Here is a 14,169-nt window from a genome sequence, read left to right on the forward strand (position 1 = left end):
TGTAATTTGACAAATTATATTTATAAATATTTTATTTGTATATATATTTCTACAATAATTTAGACCGATGTATACATATTTCTACAACAATTAGACCTATATTTACAATATAAATCCTTATTCTCACCAGATTCATACACAAGAATAAACAACATCTCAACATTCATTACAAAATTGTATTATGTTTGAGATTACTTATTCCGTTCAATCTTCCATATTTCAATAATTTCATTTCATCACCATGGGATATGTGAGTATTGGTCCCTTACTCTTTGAATTCTAATATCCAATTTTAGTTAGTTTAATTATGAACATAATTTTAATTTTAATTTTAAACATTCAATATTTGGTTAGTTTATTTCTAAATATCCAATTTTTAATTAGTTTAACAACTATTGTATACAAATTTGTTTTGAAAATTTAATTCCTCAAAATATTTTTTCTCAAACTTTATAAATGAAAATATATTCATTTATTTCACACAAATATGCATTATAAAAACTAAAGGATTTTATAACTCTTTTTAGGACAACAAAATGACAAGAACCAGGGGATGCATCCCTAGGATGGCTAGAGAAAATCTCCAAAATTTTCAACAAATAACGAGTTGAGGATGGAAACAATATTATATATAATAAAAAATTAGGAAAAACACAATTCACGATAATCATTTGTAGTTTTTTGTAAGCATAAGAGTCTATACTATAGAGTATTATGCATAGCCTTGACACTTACAAGTTCTAAAAATGTTTCAATGATTAAATAAAGGGTCTAGTGGCATTCCAATATTGCCTTGTGGACATGAGTAAAACATAATTTAGATCTAGGAAACTTAAGTGTAACTATTTGTATGTTTTAATTAGATCGATGAAGGGTTTGTGAGACAAATAATTGTCTCTATAATAATTTGTATTCATCGTATTTCATGTGAATTATGATTATGTTTAAATGCATTCCCTTCTTAATAAATTATGTAGATTTTTATAATTGTGTTGAAACCACTATAAAACACTTTGGGATATACATGCACATATTTTGTAAAGACATTAGATTCATATTTCACATGAAAAAGGTGATTAATTTAGAATTTATTCAAACATTTAATACTCAATCCAAATCATTACTATTCGATTGTTTCATAATGCTTGGGGTTGGGATGGTGGAAGAACTAGAATTGAATAATTCCTCAACACCTATGTACAATATCTGAAATCTCATATCATCCAAAAAATCAAAAGATCAAGAGTAATAACCACAAGGATCAATACTTTGAGATATTGTGTTTCTTAATTTTTTTGGCACAGAGGCCTTGCTTGTAATGTTGTTGCTAAAAAGACAATAGTTAAATCACCATAAACCAAAATGCAAACCCATCATACAAAATCCAGGTTTTGAGTTGCAACTTTTATAGATTTAATATAATACAAAAGACGGATGGCAAAAATGTTCATATTGTCTAATTGTCAATGTCCATTGTCAAAATTGAAAATGTTTGACTAGAAATCCCTAAAATATGCCCAGAATGTCTCCAAAATATATCCAAAACATCTGGATCCCCAATTACCTATAATTTAGGGATGTTTCCTAGGGTTCTCTAACTCCCTAAAACACTAGAATGAAAAGTATGTGGTTTCTTTGTGTGGGGTGGGTCATAATGCAACATATATTTTATTCATTTAGTGGACACTCTAATAGTTCTATGATGTCACAATCTCTTTTAGTTATTACCACGTTACAGGACATGGAAAGTCCTTCCTCAACTCAATCACCTTCTTCCTTTCTCTAGTTTGAGAGCTCTCTCCCAATTATTCATGTGTTAGGACATTTATATGTAAATATTTTATAATTTTTGTAACATATTGTTCAAGTTTCTATTCTCTAAAATTATTCCACCACTTTAACTATACATACAGGTTCTTTGGCATTCTTGTGGCTCATCCACATTGGATCATTATATTGTTTGTCATCCATCTCGATGCATTTGGAATGGAAAAATTGGGGGAATCATCTCACGGGACCGTTTTTACGGCGGGACCTAGTTTGGCAAAATGGGGTTTGAAACCTTTCGGGAGAGTTTTGACGCATCAAATGATGTTTTTTGGGCGTAAAAATTTTCTGCTATGGTGTAGCAACTTTTTATGTTATTCTACACGCAGATATCTTCCCAACAGTGCAAGAAGCGCATTAATCAGAGTCTGTATGCAAAAGTTATGCCACTCAGAAGTTGACCTTCCTGTTTTCACACCTATAGTTCGGGAGGATGTCACGTCAGCCCCCATTATTCATGGAAAAGGGGCTAGCCACGTGATTATGATGTATAAGACTCTAGAAGAGTCTATTTTGTAACTCTAGTTAAGAGTTGATGTAGTCAAACTTAACCACTAGTAGGCTATAGGGTTATGTTATGACCAGGTCACTAGGAGGAAGAGGCATTCATTCTTTCGAGAGAATTTTGTTCCATAGATGAGAAAAGATAGCCAAGAGAGATAGGAGGTAGAGAAAAAAGAGGGGATTTGTGCATTGTAGCAGCCCACGGGTTACATGAATTACTTCTTTATACCTGCATCCATATTTCTAGACAAAGAAAGAGAGCGAAGCAACCTCACCTTCCAACTGGGTTTTCTCCCAAAAGGTTTTCCCAGAGAGCATATCTTGTGTCTTATGTGTGTGTGAGATTATTTTGCCATTCTCTACTTATCTGCTTAATTTCCTTTTACATGCATTCACTAATTACAATAAAATCTATAGATCTAGAAATTAAATAAAGTTGTGATAGTGCAGAATCTCAAAATTTTAATATAATATTATCAGATCTGTTGTGACGAACTGTCCAATGGAATATCCATAGAAGTTTACAGATCAGTGGCCCTTAAATCTATATCTATAATTATTTTGATTAGTTATATTGGCCATCCACTTCTTCTTACAATTTCAAGGGTGAGCTAAGATGTGGAAGAATCCAATGTTTATGGGAATCTATTTTTCTCCCCAAGGCAAAGCTCTAGCTTGATTTAATAATTTTTTTAAATTCCTACCATATGAGTCTTCTTAGGATGGGTTAAAACCCTTGAGTACAATGTTCTATTTTGACGGGGCATCTCAGAATAACAAGGCTGAAGCAGGCCTGTGCATTCACTTAAATCCTGATCACTCTTTAAAAGCATCTGTAGGGCTAGGACCTGGTACAAACAATTATGCTGAACTGTCTGCCTTGCGCCTTCTCCTATGTTGGTTACTTCAAAGAAATATCTTCACAATTCAAATCTTCGGAGACTCTCTGAATGTCATAAAATGGGTTAATGGGAATGCATCATGTCAAAACCAGATTCTGAAGACTCTTGTAGAAGAAATTATGTTTTTAAAGTCATCTTTTAACAGTTTTACCATTTGCCACATCTACAGGGACAAAAACGAGGAAGCAGACCAGCTTTCTAAGGCTGGTTTACAGCAAGATATGGGCAGCTGGTCAATAGTGGAAATCAGTCAGGGGCAGACATCCACTTCCCAACAGCCCCCTTTTGCTCCTCCACAATGAACGAGGCTCGTCTTTTCTTTTTGTCAGCAGTTCCATGGGCACAATTTTTTTTTTTTCAGTTTACAGTTTTTCTCTATCTTTTATGTTATATTTATCATGAGCACCACAAACAGAAAAACAAAAATCTTTTTGTACAGTCTTGCGTCTTGTCTCACAGTCTTATATACAATCTTGTAAGGGGTTGTTTTCTTTCTCTGAAGGAGACCCCGGAGTATGCATAGTATATCTTGTACTTAAGCCTCCTGAAGGGAGGTAGTCTAGACAGTTTTATTTTCAGCAGTATCAGGACATATCATAACATCCACAATCAGTCAAAAAAGGACTGAGATTTTTGCTTATCTTTCTTTTAAGAAGAACAAAACAACATCCATGTGAGCCATCATGTATGCTCAAAGTCTCAAACAGAATGTAAACTTTTTATATGCTTGGAATTTCTAAAAAGATCCAACAATATATGTAGCATTTCCATGTGGTTTGATCACAAGACAAACATTTTCAATTTTGTAAAGATAGGTTTTGTAATTTATCAGTGGTAGATTTTGTAAAAAAATGCACACTTCAACTACGAAATGAGATTCAAAGCCAATATTATCATTTAAAGCACGTCATCGTAATGGTCCATATTACATATAGGCATGGTCCATATAGTATAGAAGCCAATATGATTATATTGAAGGAGTATCACTTCCAAATAAGTCACAATAGGTATCATTACCTAGCTTATGTACACCACTAATTTCAGTTCTTTTATTACTTGAAGGAGAATAATATAGAGATGAATCAAAATTTTATTTGGTCGGATGATTGCACTGGTCAGTTGAAAAATGAAAGTGTATTTCAATGGTTGTGTATGTGGCACAAAAAAATAAGGTACCACATATTTGGAACTATTGTGAGATTGGGTGCAAAAAAGGGGAAACATGATGGAGCAGGCACATGCATCAAAATATCATTATGTAGGAAAGAAATGAAGCTCACTCCTACTTCCTTCATTCAAGATGCAAAATCCATTGTTGAATGGTGTTCTTAAGTTATGCGTGAGGGATAAAGAATGAAAGAATACCAATCGACCAAGAAATCATGTGTACATATATTCTTTTGGGAGGTGGTTAATGAAATTTGATCACATCTATATTGATTTAGGTGGATATTGGTGTCCACCCATCTCTTCCATTGACTCAATGGTTCTCTATATTTTTTGTCATTTTTCTATGGTTTTCAAGTCCCAAACTTCTGGGAACATTTTGAGGCCAAAAATGATTTCTTTTGCCCATTCGGGGGACCATGGGTTTTCATGGAATGCCCTGGCCCTAAAAAAAAGTTATAATCCTCAAATATTTATTTTAAATAAGCTATTGTGATCGTATGCAAAAGTTGTACCCCTAGGAAGTTGATGTACCAACTAACCACCTTGAGGTCCTTAAAACTTTTTGTGCTTAATCTTCTAGGGTTAGTGTTTTAGATCTACAGGGTTATTTATTTATGTTAAAATTACATTCTTTCAACCTCTTTTAATGGCCTTTTGTGAATGTGTGTAGTGGCCTTATCTCTCCCTTCGAAGATAACTACCACCATTCTAGAAATTTTGTGTTCTATATATATATATATATATTTATTTATCAATAGAAGTTGGGTTTTCACTATATTATTATGATATATGCTATATTTCTCTACGTGTGTTCCATTTTCTTTCATGCCTTTCATTTTGTTCCTTGTACAACCAAGATCAGTGGTGTCAGAGAAAACTACTCCTTGTTGTTTTTGCGAGCATGTCCCCGACAAGGTCATGGTATAAAGAATTGGGTCTCAAGCTAGTTTCACTTGGGTACAATTTCTTTCACCAAACCAAGTAGCCTCTTTTTGAATGTGTAGAAAATCTTGTAGATTCACAAGCTCATGCAATTTACTAAAGCACAGGACAATAATCTACTTATAATTTCAACCAATGGAAGCCAATAGATTGATGAAAATAATATGAACAAGAAGAAGATAAATCAATGGCACATAACACAAGATGTATCTGGGGAAATCCACTGCTCATAACCCCGCTATCTATTGCACATATCAAAAATATGAGTGAAGATACAAATCTTGTTCTCACTAGAACAATTCCACACAAGTATGCTCAACTCTCTTAGCTCACAAGCTAGCTCTTGGCCAACACTCAGCCAATTCTGCATCTCTCCAAGCCCCTAATATCTTGTGTAATTCCTAGGATGAATAACTCATATTTAAAGGGAACTAATTCTTCCAAAATTGCGCAATCCAAACATTGGATCAATCTCTTATGCATGCATGATATTTACACACCAATAAATAATACCATTGATAATACATTGTCCCTGCACTCTAGTCTCAACTGGGTCGTTCTCAGAATCGACGTGCATGAGTTTCTGATGAGGGAATCTTCATTTAACTGGAGTAGCACTTGTGGATGCACTAATGCACAAACTGACTTTTAGTCCTCTATAAGTTCCACAAACAATTTGGAACTAATTTAACTGAACTTAACTCAGTAAACAGAGTGATCTAATTTCCAACTCAATTTAAACTCATACTGGACCCCTAAAACTTAGGGAGGACATATACATGACTACAGAAAGACTTCTAACTCGAAATTCCTAAGCTAATTAAGTTAATTAAACTTAATTAACTATTTACAAACTGATATGAGAATAGAATTCGATTTTAATTCTCAGTTTAATTCAAGGACAAATTAAACTAGAATTTCTTGTTGCCATTTCTCAACACTCCCTCTCAACAAGAAAGGGATTATCAACTACCCTGATTCTGTCTCTGTGAAACTCGAATTTACATCTTGATAATGCTTTTTTCAAGATTTCAACATCTTTCTCCTTTGTGGGAATGTACTCTAATAACATGCATGCCTCAATACACAATCTCTGAGATGACGATATCGGATATCAATATGCTTGGACCTATCATGAAAAACTGAATTTTCAAAGAGTTTGATACAATTCTGATTATCACAGTAAATAATAGTTATATCCATCTGTTGACCAAACAAACCAACCAAGATCTTCCCCATCCAGATGGCCTCACATGCTTCCTGACTCACAGCCATGTACTCTGCCTATGTCTAACTGAGTGCAACAGATCTCTGTTTCCTGTTGTACCAAGACACTGCTGCTGCCCTAATACTGATCCCTCCTGATGTGCTCTTCCTGTCGAATGGACTCACTGCCCAATCTACATCGGTGAAGCCTTGAAGCTTCACTCCCTCTGTCATTTTGTACCATAATCCATACTGAGAATTGCCCCTGAGGTATCTCAACACATGCTTTGCTGCCTTCCAATACAACTTGGTAGGCCTAACCATCGTTTGACTAAGCTGGTTAACTGCATAACACATATTCGGTCATGTGTTCACCAAGTACATGAGTGAACCCACAAGCTACCTGTAAATAGTAGCTTCCACTACTTCCCCTGAAGTAGCATCCTCCTTCCTCTAGTTACCTGCTAGAGGAGTCTCCATGGGTTTGCTGCTCTCCATTCAGAATCTCCTGAGTATTTCGTTGGCATACTTTCCCCGAGACACAAAAAACTCACCATCTCCATACCATACCTCCATGCTAAGAAAGTAATGCATGAGCCGCATGTCCTTCATCTCAAACTCTCTTGCAATGTCCTCCTTGCAAGACTTGATCAGTTCATCATCACCTATCAGTGTGAGATCATCAACATAAAGTACAATGATCAACCTTCCACCACTATGTGGTATAGGTTCGCATCCGCTTCACTCTTTGTGAAGCCCAACCCGGTGAAGTAACTATCTATCCGGGTGTACCAAGCACGGGGTGCTTGCTTCTTCCCATACAATGCTCTCTTGAGCCATCACACATGCGAATCACGGTCAAAGGTCTCAAAACCTTCAGGCTACTCTATGTACACCTATTCCTCAATCATGCCATTAAGAAATGTTGTGTTCACATCCATATAATGTATCTTCCAACCCATCTATGATGATAGTGCCAATTTAGATCTGATTGACGAGTACCTTGCAACAACAACAAAGGTCTCATCATAGTCAATCCCCTCTACCTATGAAAATCCACGGGCCAAAAATATAGCCTTATGCTTCTCCACACTACCATATGCAGCTTGCTTTACCTTGTAAATCCAACGGGAGCTCACCATTGACTTGTGCTCCGGTCTCGGGACCACATCCCAAACATCGTTACGAACTATGGAGTCATACTCCTCCACCATGGCATCAACCCAAACTGGCTACTGCACTGCTTCCTTAAAGGATGATGGCTCTGTGACAACACATTCTCCCATAAGAGCCATGTATCCTGTACCTCTCAGGTGACCTCCTTTACCTGCGCTGAGAAGTGGGTGCTCCCACATTCTCCCGTGCATCATCCAACAATCTGTCAGCCTTTTTGGTGCACTTTCTTCCCTCTCTGGAAGACTCTACTTGAGATGATGTCTCCACTCCTGGATCCTCTGCATGTCACTGCTCCACATCAATTTAAGGTTCCTCAATCTTAGGAGCTAAAGGCTCCTCATCTGCATGTAGCTCAAGCTCCCTCTCAAGGGAAACTTGCATAGACTTCTCCTCATCGAATCTGACATCCCTGCAAACCACTACCATCTTATTGGTCGACAAGTACACCCGATAGTTGTGAGGTGTATCAGTGTACCCCTTAAATATCCCCAACTTTGTTGTAGGATCAAGCTTCTTTCGTGCATCTTTGGTCAAATGGAAATATACCGATGACCCAAAAATCTTGAAGTGACCAACATGTGGCCTCTTACCAGAATAAGCCTCTTATGGTGTCTTCATATCAAGTATCTGATGTGGGCTACAGTTCTAAACATAAACCATTGTGTTGCATGCTTCATCCCACAAGTGTAGTGGTAGGCCCTGATCATGCAACATTTCCCTCGTTGTCCCTACTATGCTATAGTTCTTCCTCTCAACCACCCCATTCTGTTGAGGGTTATGGGGTGTCGTCAACTCCCGTTTAATCCCTTCTGGTGTAAAGAAGTTCTTAAACTCGTTTAAGACATAATCACCACCATTATCACTCCATAGAGATTTAACCTTCTTTCCCGACTCTTTCTCCACCAATGCTTTAAACTCACAAAACTTTGTGAAAGTTTGATCCTTTTTCTGCATGAAAAATATCCAACATTTACGAGAATAGTCATCAACAAACATAACATAATACCCGTGTTTGGTCGTGGATGCTTTCGATAATGATCCATACATATCTGAATGGAATCGCTCTAGAATAACCTCTGCTCGACTGTCTCTGTCATGAAAGTAAGACTTGGTGTATTTTCCTAAAGTACACCCCTTTCATGTATCAACTTGCTCAAGCTTACCTTTGGGAAGACCAGTAGAGATCTGTTGCAATATATTGAAAGTCCCATGATGCAAGTGGCCCAATCGCTTGTGCCAAAACTTTCCAATGTCTTGGCTATGCACCCTTTCTGCTTTTGTGCTTAAATAAACACACTCCTCTACCTCCAACTTATAGAGATTCTTCACCTGAATCACTATCTTCTTTACTTGACCCATGGCTATGTGTCAAAGGAACGCCTTTCCTTTCGAGAAGATCACATCATAGTCTCTATCCTCAAACATGGCAATGGATACCAAGTTCTTCTTCAGCCCAATCACATACATAACATTCTTTAAGGTGAGTGGAGCCCCATATTCCCTCTGAAAAGTAATCGTGTCCAATCCAGTAACACTATACTTCCCTTCGTCACCCATCTCGATATGCATCTGGAGATCTTTCTCCTCCATGTCACTAAATAACTCTTTGTTGTGATTCATGTGGAATGAAGCTCCATTATCTAAGTACCATACACTTCCCACCATTGATGACACCATGCATGCAATAAGGGAAAATTCCAATTCGAATTGAGAGACCAAAGATTCACCTACCGCTCCTCCTGAGGACTTATTCTTGGACTTCTTGAGTGGACAATTTGTAGGAATATGGCCCAACACATGACAATGAAAGCACTTAACTTTCATCATGCCTTTATTCTTACCTCCAATATAAGAATTTGATTTGGAATGGGAATATTTCCCTTTCCCATTCTTCACCTTAATCACTAAGGCACAGTTCCCTTCATCATCAGTCTTTAATGAAGAGCCATCCCTGGTGTTCCTCCTGATCTCCTCCTGCATCAAATTTGACCACAGTCGTTCCCAATCCAACAACTTCTCCCAACCATTGACAGAGTCCTGATAACTATGCCAACTCTTTGGGAGTCCGAGAAGAGTAAGACTCACCATATCATCCTCGGAAACCATGATTCTGACACTTCCAAGTTCATCATGAAATTGAGTGAACTTGGTTAAGTATTTTGGAATCATCTCGCCTTTCTCCATTTTGATTTTTCGAAGTTTGTCCTTTAGTGCCAATTTCCTTTGGTCATTGTTGTTTTGATACAAGTCCGTCAATTATTTCCACATAGCATACAGAGTTTTCTTTCCATGGAGACTCGAGACAATGTGGTCTGGAACTCCCTCAAGGATTATCCGCCTCACCTTCGCCACACACTTCTTCCATTCGGCCAAATTCTGTGCATTCGATGCTGTTGGATTAGGAATTTCTTTATCAATGAATTCCTTCAAGCCATTATCCTCTAGCACAACCTCAATTTTGTCTCTCCAGGCTATAAAATTCAAGTTTCCTTCCAAGGCATACTTAAGCCGCAAACCGTAGAATGTCATCTGCTGATCCTGAAGTATGTATTGCAAATTCGAATTTCACGTGTAACCCAAAACTCAAAACTTCAAAATATCTTATAGTATATTATCTTTAGCTCTAATACAATGTAGAAAATCCTGTAGATTCATAGGATCATGCAATTTACTAAAGCACAAGACAAGAATCTACTTCTAATTTCAACCAACGAAAGCTAATAGATTGATGAAAACAATATGAACAAGAAGAAGATAAATCAATGTCACATAACACAAGATGTATCTGGGGAAAGCCACTACTCAAAACCCTGCTATCTGTATTGCATATATCAGAAATATGAGTGAAGATACAAATATTGTTCTCACTAGAACAATTCTGTACAAGTATGCTCAACTCTCACAGCTCACAAGCTAGCTCTTGGCCAACACTTAGCCAGTTCTGTAGCTCTCCAGGCCCCTAGTCTCTTGTGTAATTACTAGTATGAATAGCCCGTATTTAAAGGGAATTCATGCTTCCAAAACTATGCAATCCAAACATGGGATCAATCTTTGATGCATGCATGATATTCATACTCCAGTAAATAATACCACTGATAGTACACTGTCCCTGCACTCTAGTATCAACTGGGTCTTTCTCATAATCAACATGCATGAGTTTCTAATGAGGGAATCTTTAGTTAACTGGAGTAGCACTTATGGATGCACTAGTGCACCAACTGAATGTTTGTCCTCTATTAGTTCGAAAAATAGTTTGGAACTAATTTAACTGAACTTAACTTAGTAAACCGAGTGATCTAATTTCCAATTCAATTTAAACTCATACTAGACCCCTAAAACTTAGGGAGAACATATACATGACTACAAAAAGGTTTCCAACTTGAAATTCCTCAACTAATTAAGTTAATTAAACTTAATTAACTATTTACGAGTTTCTATGAGAATAGAATTCGATTTTAATTCTCAGTTTAATTCAAGGACAAAATAATCTGGAATTTCTTGTTCCCATTTCTCAACACTCCCTCTCAACAAGAAAGGGATTATCAGCTACCCTGATCCTGTCTATGTGAAACTTGAATTTACATCTTAACAATGCCTTTGTCAAAATGTCAGCATCTTGCTCCTCTATGGGAATGTACTCTAACAAGATAATCTGCCTCAATACACAATCTTTGAGATGATGATATCGGATATCAATATGCTTGGACTGATAATGAAAAACTGGATTTTCAGAGAGTTTGATACAACTTTGATTATCGTAGTAAATCACAGTTGGATCCATCTACCGACCAAACAAACCAACCAAGATCTTCCTCATCCATATGGCCTCGAATGTTGCCTGACTCACATCGATGTACTATGCCTCTACCAAACTGAGTGCAACCGATATCTATTTCCTGTTGTACCAAGAAATTGTCGCTGACCCAATACTGAAGATCCCTCTTGATGTGCTCTTCCTGTCAGACAGAGTCCCTACCCAATCAATGAAGCCTTGAAGCTTCACTTCCTCTTTCCGTTTGTACCATAATCCATACTGAGAAGTGCCCCTGAGATATCTCAACACATGATTTTCCGCCTTCTAATACAGCTTAGTAGGCCTAACCATCACTTGACTAAGTTGGTTAACTGCATAACACATATTCAGTCATGTGTTCACCAAGTACGTGAGTGAACCCGCAACTGTAAATAGTAGCTTCCACTACTTCCCTCGAAGTAGCATCCTCCTTCCTCTAGTTACCTGCTAGAGGAGTATCCATGGGTTTGCTACTCTCCATGCACAATCTCCTAAGTATCTCCTTGGCATACTTTCCCTAAGACACAAACAACTCCCCATCTCCCTGCCATACCTCTATGCTAAGAAAGTAATGCATGAGCCCCATGTTCTTCATCTCAAACTCTCTTGCAATGTCCTCCTTGCAAGAATTGATCAGCTGATCATCACACGCAAGTATGAGATCATCAACATAAAGTAAAATGATCAACAATTTAGCCTCCACCACTATGTGGTATAGGTTCGCATCCGCTTCACTCTTCGTGAAGCCCAACCCGGTGAACTAGCTATCTATCCTGGTGTGCCAAGCACGGGGTGCTTGCTTCAACCCATACAACGCTCTCTTAAGCTAGCACACATGTGAATCATGGTCAAAAGTCTCAAAACCTTTAGGTTGCTCTATGTACACCTCTTCCTCAATCATTCATGCCATTAAGGAAGGTTGTCTTCACATCCATCTGATGTGTCTTCCAACCAACAGTGACAGTTAATATTATGATCAAATGGATTGTTTGTGGCAAGATATTCTTGGTTAGAGATAACCATGATAGATTAGTTTGAACATCTTTACAAATGCCTTGAATATATGAATCATATTCCTCACATGATAAATGTACCAAACAATTTCCTTGTGACAATTCGCATGTTGTACTGACATGGTAATCATTGAAAGAAGTGAAAAGGAATGTCAATACAACAAACACATGAGACAATTCAAGATACAGTGAATGAAGAAGATCTTTATTCGCACAATAAATCATGCATTCATTAGCACTCAGGAGGATTTTGTTGGAAATAATACTGAGAGGGGGGGTAGATCAATAATTTAATTTTCAAAACTGATTTGTATATGCTACTTCACATTAGTGAACTAGAGTGTATACGCAACTGTACTTAATGCAACCAGCGTATATGCAGAGATCTTTTGATTTACTCGAATTATCATGCATTGAACTTTAACTAGTATATCAGGAATTCATTAGACAGTGTAGTAAAAAAGAATAAAGCATCACACATAAGTAACACACATGAACACCGAGATATAAGGTGGAAACCCAATGAGGGTGAAAACCACCTGCTGCAATCGTCTCTGTCTTCTTTTAATAATAAGGGAATTCTATTTGCAGTTTTTGTACTGTTGTAGTCTTATACCAGTACGCAGGCTTCTACCTGCAGAAGGCTACAACCTTCTCTTGTTCTCTAGCTTCTACTGGAAGGGAGCTACAACCCCCTAGCTCTTGTACTAGCTGATATGTTTATTAGTACGTAGGTTCCGGCCTATAGAAGGCTACAACCTTCTCTTTTCTTGTAGGGACCACGATTCATGAATTTTCAGACTGGATCCATCAACATCATTCAATCATCAAATATATCTGCATCAACCATCTCCTTTTAAACCAACCACAACTGAATCGATCAATCACTTTGACAACCCATCAATCTGATCATTCAGAATGCTGTCACTAGAATACAGTAGCCAGAACCAAAGCGAGAACCTAGAACATTGCAACAGCAAACAGAAGCAACTAAAACATATTTTATAAGGTATACGCTACTTCCATATGTCGAACCTGCGTGCATACGCTTTCCTCAAGGCGAACCAACATACAGATCTACAAATCAAATTTATGATGTATACGCTACTTTGATATGCAGAACCAACGTGTATATGGTCCTTTTCTAAATTGAACCTGCGTACAAATCTGTAAATGATGATTTAAACATTACAACTATTCTAGACTTCTGTCATACCCAGATCATCATATTTACAAACTACAACATGCGCCAGTTATTCAGATACATGATCAAACCACATAAAGATAATTCACTTCAAGCCTTGAGATAATGATACATCATTAGACCTTATCCTTCATCAAACACTAAGGTTCATCCTTGGTTCAGATCAAGCATAACACCATAAGCCAATAACTTGCATATTAGATCTCACACTTCATCACATATTCGATACTTGCACACCTTGACCTAATGATATTCTCCTCCTTTTATAGTTTTAGGCCTTTCTCAATGCCATGAACCAAAACCATTTAGGACCAATACCTTGGACCAAATACCTAGGGTCAATACCTCAGACCAGATACCTTGGACCAATACCATGGATCAAAATACCATGGACCAAATATTTCGGACCAAAAATTTAGTTTTCCAAGGTAT

At 37.2% G+C, this 14,169-nt stretch overlaps 1 protein-coding gene across 1 annotated transcript; it reads left to right on the forward strand.

The window, feature by feature from the left end:
- The first annotated feature begins 3,076 nt into the window (after nt 1-3,076).
- Nucleotides 3,077-3,535, forward strand: LOC149186809 (uncharacterized). The gene has a single exon (XM_089409458.1). It carries the CDS (start codon nt 3,077-3,079, stop codon nt 3,533-3,535), a length of 459 nt encoding a protein of 152 aa, XP_089265584.1.
- The last annotated feature ends 10,634 nt before the right edge of the window (nt 3,536-14,169 follow it).

Source organism: Pinus tabuliformis, chromosome 3_1 (assembly GCF_031772625.1).
Source record: "Pinus tabuliformis cultivar Carrire ecotype Pingquan chromosome 3_1, CPIR1, whole genome shotgun sequence".
In the NCBI taxonomy this organism is placed as follows: Eukaryota; Viridiplantae; Streptophyta; class Pinopsida; order Pinales; family Pinaceae; genus Pinus; species Pinus tabuliformis.